We start from the raw sequence: 18,336 nt of genomic DNA on the forward strand, positions 1-18,336 counted from the left end.
GCAGCGGGGATGCTGATACACAGGACCGGCAGCCGCGATTGCCGCCAGGCACCCGTGATAGCTCACCACTGAGAGAGAAGGACGGTCAGCTGTTGTAAACACAGCTGACCGTTCTTCTCTCTGAAATGATCACAGAGTGCCTGTGATCCTTCTATATAGGATCACAGGTCTCTATGGTCATTTCGGAAGCCAGAATAGGTGCCAACAACTTGCTCTACATGTGAAGTTCAGATTACATTAGCAATGAATGTCAGGAAGAGGCATTTATGTCAGAAGAGGTCACTAAAGTCTCTTCTGTTATAAAAACCTTGCCTGTCAGTGGCTTATAAAAATGTGACTTTAATACCACTTTAGGAGCTGTCATACGAGGCTTAGGAAAGATTTAACACTGCGCTGTTTACGTTCAATTTGATTGAGATTGAAATGAGATTGATTTACTAAAGGTAAATAGCCTGTTCACCTTCCAAGGGAATTTTCCCTTAGCTTAGTACATTTGGGGTGAATTTACTTTCCAAAGTATACCCAATCACCTGCAAGGAAAATGAAATAAATCTGTATTTTTGCTTGCACATGATTGGATGGAAATCAGCAGAACTTCCACTCATTCCCTAAGCTAAGGGAAAATGACCTTGCAAAGTGAACAGCTAGTTTGCCTTTAGTATATTAGCCCCAACGACTGAGAACAACAAGGAAGGCATCTGATTCACTTAACTGTTTTATTCAGTGAGTTGGATTTACTACTGAGAGGAGACTGTTCACATAGGAAAATGAATGTTTACTTTATAAAGTGAGTTTTTTAGCTTAGTAAATAGGGTTAGGCTGTGTTCACTTCATTCCTACTATTCAACCCCTCTTATATATGATTAGGTATTCAAACTGAATGTAGCTTTATTTGCCATGTGAAGAGAGCATAAATTCAATACACAGAGGTCTGTGCTTTCTGCAAAATTCCTCAATTTTTCTAATGAACTCTTATGGTAAGTATTTGGTAAACCTTCAGTGAAAGTTGTGTGAATCTTGGATGAAAGTTATATGAAAACATTGACTAATAAACCTCCCAGACTCTGCACCTTTACTAAATTAAACCCAATGTTCTCACTGCCAGGAGCCAAAAATGATGACTTTGATTCTGAAGTTTTTGAAGACTACAAATAGCTAGAAGCAGACTTAATATGTTATGTAACAGATAAGTTATGGTAATGTAGAACTAAAGGTAAAACTTTTTTTTCCCCCTCATTTTAGAAAGAGTATGGGAGATTTTTAACACCTGTCTGGGTTGCACATCTGTGCCCCATTCAGAATATTTCCCATCATTTCTTGTCCTATAGCCAAAACAGGAAGTGAGGGTTTCCCTGGTTGCCGCTAGAACTTATGTCCTCATTGGAATAATTCCCTTCTCTTCCTGGTCTGGTGACAACCCAAAATTTGGGAGTTTCTTTCACTTTACCTCTAAAGCCCCGTACACACGTACCGATCGTCGGCATACAAATGTTCGTCTTTTCTCCCCGGGATGTCGGTGTCTGTTGAAAAGTGCAAAGACAGCACAAGGACAGCACAAGAATTTTGTCTGCAGACTTCAGCTGACTGCAGAAGTGATGTCATGTAATGGTTAACTTTCCCTGTGTTTTTAATTTTCTGAGCATGCCCAGTCTTGCAAATCTGCGGTCTGTCGGCCGAATTCTGTACTGACAGGCGAACAATCGTCCGTTCTGGTGTCCGCAGACAAAAATTTTCATGTTTGCACGAAAGACTTTTGTCCGCGGATTGTGCGCAGACATCTGTCGGAGGCACCATACTAACACGCGTACAATCGGCAGATCTTTCGTCCGCCGACGTTTGTATGCCGACGATCGGTACGTGTGTACGGGCCTTAACAGTAAACATAACAAATAGAGAGGATGGGTCTGAAACAACAAAAAAAGTTTATCTTTAGTTATACTTTAATTTTGATTATCTAAATATGTGCCAGGGAAAAAAGAATGATTACACATAGTTGAATGAATTCACATAGCTTCAACTTTTTCACTAAGCCAAGTGAACACACTTTATCAGCCCCATAGACACTTGGCCTGTTAGGCCTCCTTCACATGGGGCGTTTCAATATGTACACCCATGCAAGGGCTGTCTTTGTTTGCTTTGGATTCACTGGTGATCCATGCATCAACGTGCAGGCAGTCCTGTTCATGTCAAATGGGATGCATTGACTACATGGATACAACCAGTTGTCACAATTTGACATCTGTGAAGGTGTGGGTGCGTGTCCCTGAAGGCACACTGTCTGTATGTGAGGACACTAACCTGCACGGATTTAAACTTGAGATCAGAGGTTGTGTCCATGCAGCCACTGTGTCCCAATTGATATGAATGTGACTGCCTACATGTGGATGCATTGAATACTTGTGCATTCTGTGCAGGCAAAGACAGCCCTGACATAGGTGTATGCATTGATACCCCCCATGTAAACAAGGTCTTATGTGGAACAGATACCTTCCTTGTTCTCAGCATTTGCAGTACTAATGCAAACAAGCTGAATGCAAACAAAGCAATGTGTGCCCTGACTTGGATCTGTGATGGCTCTCAAAGCACTGGGAAGGACTAGGCATAAGTGAGAGCTTATATTTGTAAAGATGTGTGGTAACCCTGGATATATTTAAATAGCTAATGTGTTTACATGTTCAGTTATCCTTTATGCTTTCCTAGAGTCTTTGAAGAAAATAGCTTTTGGAAAGGTTAAATTTTCACATCAAAAACATTTATGTCTAAGCAGATTATTTAGAATACCTGTGTGTCTTTATTCTAAACAGGTGGCAGACTGGACCCTGGAGCAGATGCTCAGCCACATGCGGAGTAGGAATACAAACAAGGGACGTGCATTGCTCTGGCCTGGCTGAGTCTGGTAATAATTCCGAACAAGAGTGTGGCGGTAACAAGCCTTCAGCACTGCAACCATGTAACCAGAATGATTGCCCTCCAGCTTGGCATGTGGAAGACTGGCAACAGGTATCTAGATACAACTTGATATTTTTTTTATTGTTCTTGTTACTAACAAAACATAATCTAAAGCCTTTCCCAGGACCTCTGCAATTAAGAACTCTAGATCACAGATACTGTTTTGTCTATTAAGGATGTTTTGCAGTAAAACAAGGAAGCATAAAGGCCTCAGTAGTATATTAATGTGTTTTACTGAACAAAAATGCTGCATACACATTTGTAGAAAAAACACTTCAAGACGTGCAAAGTATTACAAAATATGCCTACAACATACACATGCTATCTATCCTCCCTTGCAAATAAGCATGTACAGTGTATGTGATATGCACAGTTACTTAGCTTGGTTCTTTCTGGTAATGGAGCCTACTTCCAGGGTCCGGGATCTTCCAGACTTCTTCTTGTGCTTCATGGAATCCTGCAAAACTCTGCCCCTTCGTTTGCCTCTAGCACAGCACAAACAACCAGTATTGCTCCTTTGTCTTGAGGAAATGGTTGTGTCCAAGTCCTCTTTCGCCTCACCCTACTTCCTGTAGCATCACTTCCTGTCTGGAGTTCATGAACCAGTCAAACAAGTTTATTATCTATTGAATAGGGGAAGCCTGGCTTCTAAAAACAATACATGGTACATGGTCTTAAAATGTCATTACATATTTATGCTATAAAAATCACTAAAATAGCCATAGCAAGACAGATGCTTAAATCTTCAGGTTCAACCTCCCATACTTCATTTAGAAAAGTCCTAAAGCCACACATCACTTCCAAAGGGTAAAATACACTTTATTATTCAGCACATGTCAAACACTGAAACTTTACCCAGGATCCTCCTTCTTACATGTTTTGCTCCAGTAGGAGGCAAAGGGGGATCCCAAGATGTGTGTTTGTGCATCTGTTTTTTTACAAATAATACGATTGCAAAACGCTTTCCACTTTTTCCATGCATGTCTCCTTTGCTGTTTGACACATATATTTCCTATGTCATGATATGAATACAGCTGATCTCTCCTTATTTGCTCTCAGGGGTATCTGCTGTCATGTCACAAAACTAAGCACAAAGGAGTCATAGAAATGCTTTCATGAGCTTTGAACCTGCCCTGGTGTTCCCTACACAATCCTATTATTAATCTTCTAACACCACTGTTTATGGGCTTAATATCACTTTGAATCTGTGGTCCCAGTACAATAAAGGGTGTCTGGTGCACCCAGAAACATAGAGGCACAATTAAGGTAAAACTGATAAAATGGAGGGTGGCAAGGGAAGGGGTCCTGTTCTAGACTTTGTACTAGGCCCTTACTGCTGTAGCAATGCTGCTGCCTGCATAGTTAAGTAAGATGCAATGCAATCAGGACCTACAGCAGCAGTGCATTGTATTGATTCTGGATAGCAATTGCTAGCATACTTGGCCTTTCTAAGGCTGCCTGGGGCTTCATAGTAATAGTAAATCTCCTCAATGTTGTTGACTACTAGTTTCTTTGTTGATGTCTCCTGTTTTTAAGAAGGAACATCAGTTGAGGGTCACACTTTACAGGGTTCTGTATGAAAAAGTCACTGCTATAATGGCCTCTGTAGCACCTGAAATACATTGTCTTGGGGGGGGGGGGGTTATGCCATTGGTGACTTTGACCTAAAAACACTAGATCCCTGGCTCTCTGACCTTAGTAAGTTGTATGAGTCACAATAAATATTTTTAACTTTCAAACTGTTATGTGTGTACCTCTTAATAGGAAAAGTTTGGGGTTAGCTAAAAAACAAACCTACATACTCACCTCTATGTTGCAGCATTCTTGTGACACTGCAGCAGTCCTAAGACCGCAAGCTGAGTGATCGCCTTGCCACTAATCAGTCGACTCTTAGTTTGCTTGCAACTAAGAATAGTGACTGTCAGTCACTGCCCCTGCTCTGCTCCTCCAATGCTGAAATACAAGGTGGGGTGGGATGGACGTGACTGGTTTTGGCTCTTGGCCACATCCTGAAAGGGTGATCCAGCTAGGTGGATCCTGACAATACTTTTGGGATCCTTCCCAAAAGTGGTGCAGTTCTGCACTGACCGAAAAGAGAATTTTATCCAAAAGGTTTGGCCATGCTTCTCTGTTAATGCTACATTGCATTATTACAAAACATGAAAATGTCCAAAACCGTGAATATTTAGACAAAGTACAGTAATGTCCTGACTACCTTATGATATACCAGTTGCCTGACAGCCTCTGGCATCAATACTTTTGAGCACCGGCTAACAACAAGCATGTAGAACTCCCGATACACTTTTTTTTTTTAGGCTAATGACTCAAAACGGTGAAGCAGGAGCATCAGACTGACAGCTAGGAAACTCAAATTATTTTAAAGGATTACTAGCTCCAGAAATGATTGCATTTCTCTCATAATGAGTGAGGAGCAGTGTTTGAGATCCCTCATTCACCATTGGTACTAGAGCTGATCTTGAAGCTAACAAAACTGGTCATCACACAGCTTTACGAATATTGTCTGTGATGCAGGATCCCTACTTTGTACTGTATTTAGATCATCTCAAAGAGACTACGGTTGAATACGTTTGGATCTCATCCAGTCCATTACTTCATGTAGCTTTGGAAGACAAGAGCTCTGTTACAAAGAATGACCCTTCGTGGGGTAATTTTAAGGAAGACCTTGTTTACCATACAGGACCACTAAACAATGAAGCAGCCATGCAGTTATATTATACACTTTGGGGTTGGTTTACTAAAATTGGGGAGTGAAAAATCTGGTGCAGTTCTGCATAGAAACCAATCAGCTTTCTGTTTTTTTTTTTGTTAGCTGAAGTTAGAAGCTGATTGCACAGCTGCACCAGATGTTGCACTCTCCAGTTTTAGTAAATTGACCCCTTTATTTCCTGTTTGGATCCAGACAAGTTTGAAAAAATATTTTTGGCCTACATGCAAGATTTACCAGGGTACCTATTTCTGAGTTAACATTTTAGAAAACATTGTACTGGTTCCCTCATTTCAGTGACCTCACATAGGACTAATGTACATTTAATTAAACAACTAGTAATATAAGAGAGCTTGTGTTTTAAGGAAAATACTGTTTAACACTAACAAATCTTGTAACGCACTCAGATTGTTATTTCAAATTGCTGAAACATAATGTTGATGTATTGTAACTAATTTATATGAAAAGACATGGCTATTAGATAGCAGGCATAATAAATGTGACTACATACCAATCTGTTTAGTAGAGGTGTCTGGACAAGTGACACTGTTGTGTTATGAGAGTTTTGCTGTGCGCTGGGTAGTTGACATGCGCCATGCAATACCCTGTGACTGAAGTGATACTGATGGATTGAACAATGCTGTGCTTGTGTTCTCAGTGTTCTCGGACGTGTGGAGGAGGTGTCCAAAACCGCAAAGTGAGTTGCAAACAGTTGTTGGCAGATGGGAGCTTTATGAAACTTTCTGAAGAACTCTGCCAGATGCAAAAACCAGCTAGTTATAAACCTTGTGGGAAAGTAGATTGTCCCCTGCAGCTAACTACAGGAGAATGGTCCAAGGTCAGTGATATTTACAAAGGCTGCCACAATAAACATTACGGCTTTGGGATGTACATAAATGTTGCTGCTTTCTTGTCGTTACTTAAAGAGACTAGTCACTATTTTTAAATCTCAAAACAAAGGCTTGCCTGCAAATAAAATGGTTTATTCTCAGTCCTGCCACCCGTGCTGCTGATACTTTCTGTCTTCAGGAGCTACGCTTATACTTGCTGTCTTCAGGAGCTGATACTTGCTGCCTTCAGGAGTTACGTTGATACTTGCTATCTTCAGTGGCTGGCACATTTCAAGGTTTGCAAGATACCCGGGGACCCATTTAGCCCATTTCTGAAAATGTCAGATACAGAAGATTTTTCATCCAGTAGCTCCTGTATACACCAGGTATCAGCAAAGGGGCTGCAGGAAGGTTTAGTATTAACCCTTTTCTTCGCAGGTTTTACTTTTTTGTAATTTAAAATTTGTGGATCTCTTTTGCATTTTTTAATAAAGTTATTTTTCTAATATCCTAATTGGTGTAACTAAGACAGTTCCAGGCCTTTAGCCTGCAATCTCTTTCCTTATTCCAATCTCTTGATACCATGAATTCTTTCATATGTTAAGAGTAACCTGTTATGAAGGACACATGGGGAGTTGCACTTGCCATTGCTAAAAGCAAGGCAGCTAACATTTTAAAGAATATGTAAACCCAAAATGTTATATTCATGTATTACGATATGTGCCTGCTGCACCATGTACTTGTATGGCAAAGTATACTGTTCTCTTTGTATTGTTCCCTTTGTGTAAAATTCCTGGTGTTCCTGCCAGTCCCACTGCTTTCCTATCAAAAAGAGACTACACTACGCATGAGAGCACAGCTTGGTTATTTCTCTAGCTGTGCTGAGAACTCAGCCTCCTCTCCTTCAATGATCAGACTTGTCCTGACATAGCCATTCACTGAGAAGACTAGTGTGCTGCTGTTTGTCCTCCCCCAGTTCTCTATGCAGCTGAGAACAGAGGGTACAGTATGTGTTCATTTATAAAAAGTGGAAAAATAAAAGTATATACAGTATATATATATATATATATATATATATATATATATATACATACAGTGGGTACGGAAAGTATTCAGACCCCCTTAAATTTTTCACTCTTTGTTATATTGCAGACATTTGCTAAAATCATTTAAGTTCATTCTTCTTCCTCACACGTACCCACTGTATATATATATATATAGATATATATATATATCTATATATATATATATCTATATATATATATACACTTTATTGCCAAAAGTATTGGGACACCTGCCTTTACACGCACATGAACTTTAACCACTTAAGTACCAGAAGGTTTTACCCCCTTAATGACCAGACCATTTTTTGCAATTTGGCACTGCGTGAATTTACCTGTTAATTGTGCAGTCATGCAAGGCTGTACCCAAACAAAATGTATGCCCTTTTTTCTCCACAAATAGAGCTTTCTTTTGGTGGTATTTGATCACCTCTGCAGTTTTTATTTTTTACAATATAAATTTAAAAAATGAAAGAATGGTATGTTGGGTGTGCTAATGTATTTAACTACCTCCCATCCGCGCTGTAGCCGAAGTACGGCTGCAGCGCGGACTAACATTTTCGGGAGGCCGTCTTTAAATGGCCTCCCAGACACAGGCTCCCCGCGCGCTCCGGCGAGCACGCATCGGGGAAAATCTGTGTCGGCTGTGTCCCTTGGACACAGCCGATCACAGATCGTGGTGAATGGCCAATCACAGCGGCCATTCACCACGTGATCGGACCGTCCAATGAGAGATGATCTCATATGTAAACATATGAGATCATCTCTCATCGCTAGCGCTCCTTCCTCACACAGAGACTGCAGTGTGAGGAAGGATAGAGCCGATCAGCCGTCGGGGACAAAGAAACACTAAACACAATAACTGCCCACCATCAATGCCCACAGTGCCCGCCATCAGTGCCCCCCATCAGTGCCCACACTCAGTGCCCATAGTGCTGCCAGTCAGTGCCCATCAGTGCCTGCTCATCTAGGCACTGATGAGCACTGACTGGCAGCACTATGGGCACTGAGTGTGGGCACTGATGGTGCTGCCCATCAGTGCTCATCAGTGCCGCCCATCAGTGCTCATCAGTGCCACCCGTCAGTGTCAATCAGTGCCACCCGCCAGTGCCCATCAGTGCCGCCCGTCAGTGCCCATCAGTGCTGCCCATCAGTGCCGCCTCTCAGTGCCCAGCAGTGCCACCTCTCAGTGCCCAGCAATGCCACCTCTCAGTGCCCAGCAGTGCCCATAAGTGCCACCTCATCAGTGCCCATAAGTGCCACCTCATCAGTGCCCATCAGTGCAGCCTATCAGTGCCCATCAGTGCCGCCTCATCAGCGAACATCAGTGAAGGAGAAAAATTTATTTATTTTCAAAATGTACTCGCAGAAAATAAGAAAAACTTTTTTTTTTCAAAATTTTCTGTCTTTTTTCTTTTTTTTTGTAAAAAATTAAAAACCCAGAGATGATTAAATACCACCAAAAGAAAGCTCTATTTGTGTGAAAAAAATGATAAAAATTTAATATGGGTACAGTGTAGCATGACCGCGCAATTGTCATTCAAAGTGTGAGAGCACTGAAAGCTAAACATTGGTCTGGATGGGAAGGGGGTTTAAGTGCACAGAAGGCAAGTGGTTAAAAGCTGCAACCAAAGATCCTAGTTACCTAGTGTGGAGTATAAGTGTCTATTCACATTGACCCGACTTGTCAGGCGACTTGTCAGCCTGACAAGTCACGGTCCTCACGCTCCCACTATGTAGTACAGGAGCCATTCTAATAGGAGCGACACAAGTCGCTCCGACTTACAAAAAGGGTCCTGTACTACTTCGGGGCGACCTGGAGGCGACTTGCATAGACATTCATGTTATTAAGTCCGTGCAAGTTGCGCCGAAGTCGCGCTGCACGCGACTTCACAGGTCGCCCCCTAAGTCGGAGCGACCTAATGTGAACGGGGGCTAAATGTGAATAAAAAAGTTTAGTGCGCTAAAAAATAAATAAATAAATCTCTTGTGTAAACACAAATTTGTGTGTATATATGAGTGACTTGACAATGAATAAAAATACAAAACAATATTAAATGATGCATATACAACATGACTAGTGTCCATAATCCATATTGTCCAAAGTGCAGATTGCAAAATAAATAATAAATCCAAGATGGGAACCAAGTGATGGTTAATGCAATTCCAAAAAGAAGTGTCTATGAATCCCACCACCTGTAGGGTTTCCTCCTTACCAGACAGATAAAGGTAAGTGCAAAAACTCCCCAAAATAAATCTCTGTGTGGAGAAAATCATCCAGTGCTTTAAATCACCACATGCTGGGAACAAATGATCCAAGCCTCTTACCAGATAAATATACCAAGGCGCATGGAGGTATCCCTTTAAGGCTTCCCTTCCTCCAAAACCAGCAGATCAATACGGGTATTTTCATATACGGACACCTTTGGCTCCTGCACTCTTCCGCGGTATTCCACCAATGTTCACCTTGTAATGAGGGGCTCACATGCTGTGGCTGCAGTTTGTAGTGTCATGACTGATCAATTCCCTCATGTACATGATTTGCTACAACTAGCCTGTCCCTATTCTTCAAATGGGACACTTCTTGTTCTGGATCATACAACGTCCAATGCATGCATTGCCATCCACTTTGTGTCACTTCACAAATGCGGGAGTACTTTCAGTGATGATGCTTGCTGGGTTAAAATTGACCCCTTTTCGGCAAGTAGACACCCTAAGCTTTTTGCTGAGAGGCCTGCAGAGTATTTTTCAGATCTTGCTTTTTGTCACAAAGTTTTGGAAATTGCAAAAAGAAATAAAAAAAAAATTATTTTTCTTTCTTCATTTTCCAAAACAAATGAGAGCTGCAAAATACTAAAATATTCCATGAACTCAACATGCCTTTCAGCAAATAGCTTGGAGTGTCTACTTTCCAAAATGGGGTCATTTAGGGGGGTTTTGTGCTATCTTGACATTTCAGGGCATCCAAAACTGTGATAGGTAGTGAGGAAGTAAAATAAGCAATTTAGGCCCTTAGAAAACCTGAAGTCGGTGATTGGTTTTCGGGGTCCCGTACAAAGCTAGGCTCCCAAAAAGTCTCAAACATGTGGTATCCCTATACTCAGGAGAAGCAGCAGAATGTATTTTGGGGTGTAATTCCACATATACTCATGGCATGTGTGAGATATATATTATTTAGTGACAACTTTGTGTAAAAAAAAAAAAAAGAAAATTGTAATTTCCCGAAACTTGTGGCGAAACATAAAATATTCCATGAACTCAAAATGTGCATGCCCATGCAGCAGCAACAAACTACGTACATTTTTAAAAGCATTTAAAAACCTTAACAGGTTACCACTTTAGATTTATAGAGGAGGTCTACTGCAAGAATTACTGCCCTTGATCTGACATTCGTGGCGATACCTTACATGCATGGTGCAATTGCTGTTTACATTTGACACCAGACCGATGATTGCATTTTGTTTGCCTTTGCACGCAAATACGGGGGGACAGGGGTGCATGAATTTTTTTTATTATCATTTATTTTGCTTTTTAATTTTATTTTGACACCTTCCCTTTCTTTCTTTTTTTTTTTTTTTTTATAATTTTTATTGTTATCACAGGGAGTTTAAATATCTCCTATGACAGTAATCAGTAGTGACGGGTAATCTTTTGAAAAATTTGGAGTCTATTAGACTCTAGATCTCTCCTCTGCCCTTAAATTATCTGACCACACCAAGATTAGTGTGATCAGATACTTTCCCAATGGCGCTGTTTATATCTCGCAAAACCAAAGTCATGAAATGCTCATAGCTTCTGGGATTTTATGCCATAGAGAGGATTGGAGCCATTCTGGTCTTCAATCAGCTCTATGGTCAGCTGACAGAACCACTGGCTGCAGTCTTGTGTTAGTCTTGGGAGGACAGGAGAGCCAGAGAAACCCATGGAAGGCGGCAGGAGGGGGGGGGGGTCCCTTCCCACTGCTTGTAAAAGCAGTCTAGTGGCTAATTAGCCGCTAGAATTGCTTTAACATGAAAGCCGACCACTGGCTGTAAGAAACTATATCAAAATGATGCCTAAATCTGCAGGCATTTTTCTGGTATGACCACTCAAAGTCCAGCAACGCACCAGTACGTTGCTGGTCCTTGTTAGGCATATATTGTAAGGTTCTTTTTTTCATGCAGCCTGCTAAACTAAAAAAGAGAACCTAACAGATTCCTCCATTCTCGTCGATCTTTGTGGATGAAGAAATCTCTGCCAGAAATTGTGTGGTATGCCCACCATTAGACCTTCCAGCATCCACCCACTTCTAATGTTCTTTTTTTTTTCATTCAGCCCATCCAAATCGACCGATGCAAATGGAGGAATCTGCTAGGTTCTTTTTTTCCATTCACATCAGTCGATTTGGATGAAGAAATCTCTGCCAAGAAAAGTGTTAAAAAATATATGGCGAAGCATAGAGACGATACACCCCATCCCCTATGCTTCGCCTTATGTGCTCTTTTTTTTAACTGCAGTAGTGACATCACCTCCTACAGCGCTGCAATACTTGATTTATGTATATGCTGAAAGCAAACGCTGTTGCTGTCAGAATAAACAAATCAGTGCTGCAACTGATGGGCGTACCTGCAAAGCAAACAATGGATAACAATAAAACACAGTAACAATAAAATATTACAATATAATAGTATACAGTGCAGTACAACAGTAGAATGGTGGTATCTGCAAAGAAAACTATGGTTAACAATGAAAAACACAGCAATAATAAAACATTATATTATAATAGCATACAGTACAATAAAATAGTAGAATGGTGGTATCTGCAAAGCAAACTATGGTTTACAATAAAAAACAGTAACAATAAAACATTACAGTATAAAAGTATAATATAAAGTACAGTAAAATAGTAAGAACAGAAAATTAACTCAATAAAACGACAACTATTTTTGGCTTTTTTATTTATTTATTTATTTTATTTATATATTCATTTTGTAACAATTTTTTACACTTTTTTTGTAACTGTGAAAAAACGTTACATTTTCAAGACAAGGGTCTCTCAAAATGCGATAGCCATCTAACATCTTTTGAGACCCTGTGTGAAAGTGTGCCCTAGACTGTGCCGTGCTGTACCCTATACTAACACTCTACTAGTGTGTGGTAGCAACGGAAACAGTCCCCGATGCAGAGCCCAGTTTGCCAGGACAGGAGGGACAAAAAATAAGTGTGGCAAGCCTACTGTATATCTGCATTTTCTACAGACATTTTGTGGAGCCGGTCATATCCAGGGTCACCCGAGGATGACAGTGTTCATTTTAATTGAAATGCATGAACTGCAAGATTTGCATGTATCTAGACGTGGCCATGGCAGCAGAGAACACAGGCAAATTATGAATTGGATCAGTGGACCAATATGACCGTAACTCACTCTTTTTAGTAATGCCCATTATGTGTGTAGCACCCTACAAGGTAGGTGCTAGGTAAAGTGTAGTGGGCCTTGTCTGCTTATCAGCAGGGCCATGATTTTCTGCTGGGTTGTCATGGTTCCCAGGTATGGCTGTTGAGGGGTCTCATTGGGCAGTGGAGGAAACCCAGCCAATGGCTCACCCAGGCTTGTATCTACCCCAGAAAGGCAGATTCTGCTGCACAGCATTCTGGGAGTGGGTATAAGTTTGAGGGGAGCACATGACGCAGCACCTTTGGCGGGAAGCAGAGTCCCAGGAGGGAGAGTACGGCTGTCTCTCCTCCTGTCAGGCAGCTTGCCTGAGGGGACAGAGGGCTGAGCTGCAGAGAGGATCCGGTGCAGAGGACCAGCAGAGCTGAGAGGGGTCGAGTTTCAGGAAAGCATTTCCAGTCGTGAGTACTGCAAACTGCCCCAGGGGGTCTGCCTAGTGAGAGGGGACCACTCCGGAGAAAGTCAGAGGGATCCGGGAGCTAGCTAGCTGGTGCAGGAGCAAAGTAAAGGGGGTGCCAGTGTTGACCCTGAAGAGTAAAGGGGGTGCCAGTGAGTGGGCCCTGAAGTATTCAGTGTACAGTGTTGAGAGTTGCAGCAGCAGCAGTGTTAAAAAGGCTATCTCAGTCAGGAAGGACTGGAGGGAGCAGTGTCAGAGACTTTTGAGCTAACCAGAGCATCAGAAGTCAGTCTTCAGTACAGTCAAGGACTTTTAAGCTAACCAGAGTGTCAGAAGTCAAGTTTCAATACAGTGCAGCAAGTCAGTGATTTCAAGCGCCAGCAAGCGTTGGTCGGCATTCAACCGGCGTCAAGTCAGCGCTGAAAGGCATTTTTTCTCAAGTTGTCACAATTTGTACCTAGTTGAGCCAGAGGAATATCCCACTCATTCCCTTCTCCCATTTCCATATAAAATAAACAAAACAAATCAAAGATGCCGGCCTCTTCTCTGACTCAAATCTCACACTTGGGCATTCAGCTTAAATGTGCAGTATTCCAACATGATAACGACCCCAAACACACCTCCAAGATGACCACTGCCTTGCTAAAGAAGCTGAGGGTAAATGTGATGGACTGGCCACGCATGTCTCCAGACCTAAACCCTATTGAGCATCTGTGGGGCACCCTCAAACGAAAGGTGGAGGAGCGCAAGGTCTCTAACATCCACCAGCCCTGTGATGTCGTCATGGAAGAGTGGAAGATGACTCCAGTGACAACCTGTGAAGCTCTGGGGAACTCCATAACCAAGAGGGTTAACGCACAAAAACATTGACATTTTAGGCCCAATTTGGACATGTTCACTTAGGGGTGTACTCAAGTTTGTTTTCAGCAGTTTAGACATTAATGGCTGTGTGTTGAGTTATTTTGAGGGGACAGCAAATGTACACTGTTATACAAGCTGTACACTCACTACTTTACATTGTAGCAAAGTGTAATTTCCTCAGTGTTGTCACATGAAAATATTTAATAAAATATATGCAAAAATGTGAGGGGTGTACTCACTTTTGTGAGATACTATGTATATATATATATATATATATATATATATACACAACAATGTTTTGCCTTTAATTTCTTTTTTTAACTGAATGGGTTGTTTTAAAAGGTGAGGGTTTACATATACTTTAAGGTCTTGTGTAAACAGGTTTTATTGTCAAATCCAGGTTTCTACATTCAAACACAGCGCAGCTCAAAAATATGATTGACCTGCAATGGATCTGCTAGGTTTGCTGCTTTCAGACAAACACTAAATGGTAATTTGTTGATCTGTATTTGATGTGAGTCTCAAACACACATCCAACAGAAATAAGCAGCGCCTATGTAAGAAGGTCACCAGGGGCAGCTCCTTTTTTTCCCTAATGACTAGTTTATTTTTAAATCAGATTGATGGCTTGCAAAAGACATAAGGGTCAACTCAATATATCATAAAGTTTGTCATATATTCAGTACAATGTATATATCAAGGGTAAATTGGCCCTTAATAAAAATATTTAGAGTTTCAGATTCTTTATATTGTATATATAATGTAAAGTGTACTTTGAAAGATAAGTGCACATTCTCTAATTTTTTTGTGGCCAATTGATTATGTGTATCATTGTAGTGCTCTGCGAGATGTGGCATTGGAATCCAGAGAAGAACGCTGGCTTGTCAGAAGATAACAGCGAAGGGACAATTAGTCATTGTCAATGTATCTCTGTGCCATGGACTCCCTATTCCAGCACTTGTTAGAACGTGTCGTGTTGCTGTATGCCACAGTAAGTAGATTTCATATTCTTGAACCAAATGGCTCTTACCATGGTGCTTCACATTCACTAGTGGTGGGAAGTGTACTGTGAAATATTTAAAGGGTCAGTCCACCCAAAAATGATAATTCAGTTATTCAGGGGCTTTATTGGTGAGACTTCTGTGCTTGAGGTTCTGGGCCTGCATTCCTGATGTTGTCATTATGAGGGGTTCCCATTTTCCTTATTTGTTTTTTAAATTTATTTCAAAGTTAGTAGAATGCAACTGGAGGCACACAAAGTTGGCCAGGAACAGCTAAAATTTCCTAGTGGGGGTGAGGAGTTATAGCAAGGCGATCTCACTGGTAAACTTGTACAGTCTTAAAGGAAGCTAGGAGCTAACGCATCCTTCACAGTTGGGCCTTATAGTTAAAATATTTTTGGCAGACTGGTCTTTAATAAATATTTCAAAGTATTAAAAAGCATATTTTTCATTTTATCTTCTTTATATCATAGTGACTGACTAAATCTTGTATGCTGATTAGCATGCTATCAGTTTATCTTTTGCTTCTTGTTGGCAAATTGGGAACACTGCTGTCCAGAATTAATTAGGATGAAAATACCCATCAGTATTCAGTACTCTAAGCTGTGTGTGTCATTGCTCTGCAACCCAAGTGCAACTGCAAATGTTCGTTTTGGTGTCTCAGCAAGTTGCACGGTTGCTCCACTGTAAACATCATGTGGTGTACATTCATTGTACTGAAAAATAGACAACCTTGCCTAAGTTATTAGTCACATCTATAACCTCACTTAGTCTTAACTGAACTTTGCTTTTCCATGATTCATATCAACACTGGTAAGATAAATACCCTAAATCTCTGTCATCTGGAATAGCAGCAAAACAAAAAAAAGCAAATCACGACAGCTTCCATATAAACACATTCATCTACTGCAGCATCCACTGTGCAGGCTAGGCAGACACCATATGGCAGATTCAGTTGAATATTTTATAAGGTGCCTAATGGCTTAGCGCTATAAAGAGCTATAAATATGGCACACAGTGGCCTGGGGGTCTTTGAAAACAGTAAAACAAGCTACAGGTGCAATGAAATGTGGTTTTAATGATTTGAGTATGAAAAGAATGTGCAAATGAAAGCGTCATAAGTTTGTGCTTTTGATGTGAAAAGTTGACAAATTAACTATGCTTAAATCCTAGGCTTGACTGGGGAATGATTATTATGCCTTCATATGAATGTATAGTTATAAAAAAGTTCTAAGAGCTCCTGCATAATGAGGGACTTTCTTTTCTTGGGCTTTATTTCAGATTAAAATGCCAACCGTCTGAGATTGTAGCACATTTAAAAACCCAATGGAGTTCCAGGAATGTTCTTGGCATGAGGTTAAAAAAGTGCTATGTATCTTAGTTGATATAATTAATTGCAGAAAGCTGAATAGCAAGGCATTGACTTTGAAATGTGTGGTACAGGGTGGAGAGTGATTTTCAAAAACTGGCACACTTGTTTCAATTCATGTGGAAGGGAACTTAAGGACTAAATTCATGTTATCTATATTTTTAAAGATGAACTGTTCTAAAAAGGAAAGGGGGTGACTATACATAATGTATATGTTATATATGATGGTTTGCTTATATTTATCTGAAAGGTATGATTATAGCTCCAGGATGCTGGTGGCATCAGAACCATAACTTCACTTAGTAGACCAAAGGAAACTGTTCCACTACAGGCTTCAGTCCCCAGGCTACCTTCGATGACAGAGACGGTTCTCTGTAACAGCTCCAAAGAAGAAGTTGAAACTGTTCACCATATTAGAAGCCTCATAAGCATTTATTGGTTTGTATAAAGAACAGATCAATCCATCCAAGGTACAGACACCCTAACACATTTCCTTCAGTAGGGATCCCTATGGGTAAGTGAAACACATTAGATTGTCTGTGCCTTGGATGGATTGATCTCTTCTTTTTATGGATTAATAAATGATTTGGACACTTCTAATATGGTGAGCAGTTTCCCCTTCTTATTTGGAATTTCTTTACGGAGATCATCATTTCAGTTAGACGTCATTAGTATTATACATATTGCCATTACGCAGCAATTTGTGTATATTATGCCACTTGTTTCTGGCTTTCTGCAGGTGGATACATTAAGACTATCCCAGATCAACTCACAGTAAACCCTACTTGTCTCTTAGCAGTGTTGTACCAATTATTTATACCAGAACAAGTCAGATGGAGCTTGTGAATTTCCTGCTGTTCCCCACTTATCGGATATATGCAGCATAGACTAGCTGAAGGGCATGTATAGTAATGGAATCATTTTCTATCTCCCTACTCTCGTTTTTCCACATCTCATTTCCTGCACTTGTGTGACTGGTTGAGCTCACTGAACACGTTCCTCCAATGTTTACAGAAATAGGCCAGTCCAGATGGCAGCTGAAGGCCAGAATGTCAGGAGAGAACATTAAGTCATGCTGCCCCTAGCAATTTCACTTTACCCCACAAGAGGAATGTTTCTAATGCTGAGGGCTGTTTTTGCTCCAGGGATCACTTTAGGAAGTAAATTGCACTGAGTGTGCAGTCTAATGCTATTCTGCATGGACAGATGTTCTCCAAGGAAAGCCAAAAATTGTGAAAATAAACTACAAAGAATAGTATTCATTGATATCCAGAGCATAAAGATACCTATATTTCAGATCAGATAATTGTCAACTGATTGGACAGATAGGCAAAATCAGAAAATGTATGAAATGCCACAGACCTAAACAAAACATTGTTAAATACTAGTTTGGCAGGGGTAAATCTATTGTTCGGGCTGATATTTTCAACTTGTAGCTTTTGTTCTTCCAAGCTTAACATATGGTTTTGTGGAGCATGTCTATATACTTGTGGATGGGTTAATGAAAAGGATCATCTTTTGCAAATATCTTACCTCCATTAGCTGTTCATGAGCACTCTTAGCTGTCATACCAATAAGTTATACAAGTTATAGCAGGTGCAGAAAAAAAAGGTGCATATCTGTGCTGTGATGGGGAGGCAGCTGACACAGATAAGGATAATGGAAAATTTTGGGCAGTTTTGGGACTTTAGATGAGACACCGGCGAGCACTG

The 18,336-nt window shown here is 40.7% G+C and overlaps 1 protein-coding gene across 1 annotated transcript in view; it reads left to right on the forward strand.

Moving 5' to 3' along the window:
- The window catches only part of ADAMTSL3 (ADAMTS like 3), a 730,739-nt gene that overhangs the window by 596,389 nt on the left and 116,014 nt on the right, over positions 1-18,336 (forward strand). The window contains exons 18-20 of the mRNA XM_082255626.1: positions 2,805-3,000; positions 6,333-6,512; positions 15,092-15,245. Of these exons, the coding sequence (XP_082111752.1) occupies positions 2,805-3,000; positions 6,333-6,512; positions 15,092-15,245 (530 nt within the window). The remainder of the gene's footprint in view (positions 1-2,804; positions 3,001-6,332; positions 6,513-15,091; positions 15,246-18,336) is intronic.

Source organism: Pelophylax lessonae (assembly GCF_965119305.1).
Source record: "Pelophylax lessonae genome assembly, chromosome: 4".
Classification (NCBI taxonomy): Eukaryota; Metazoa; Chordata; class Amphibia; order Anura; family Ranidae; genus Pelophylax; species Pelophylax lessonae.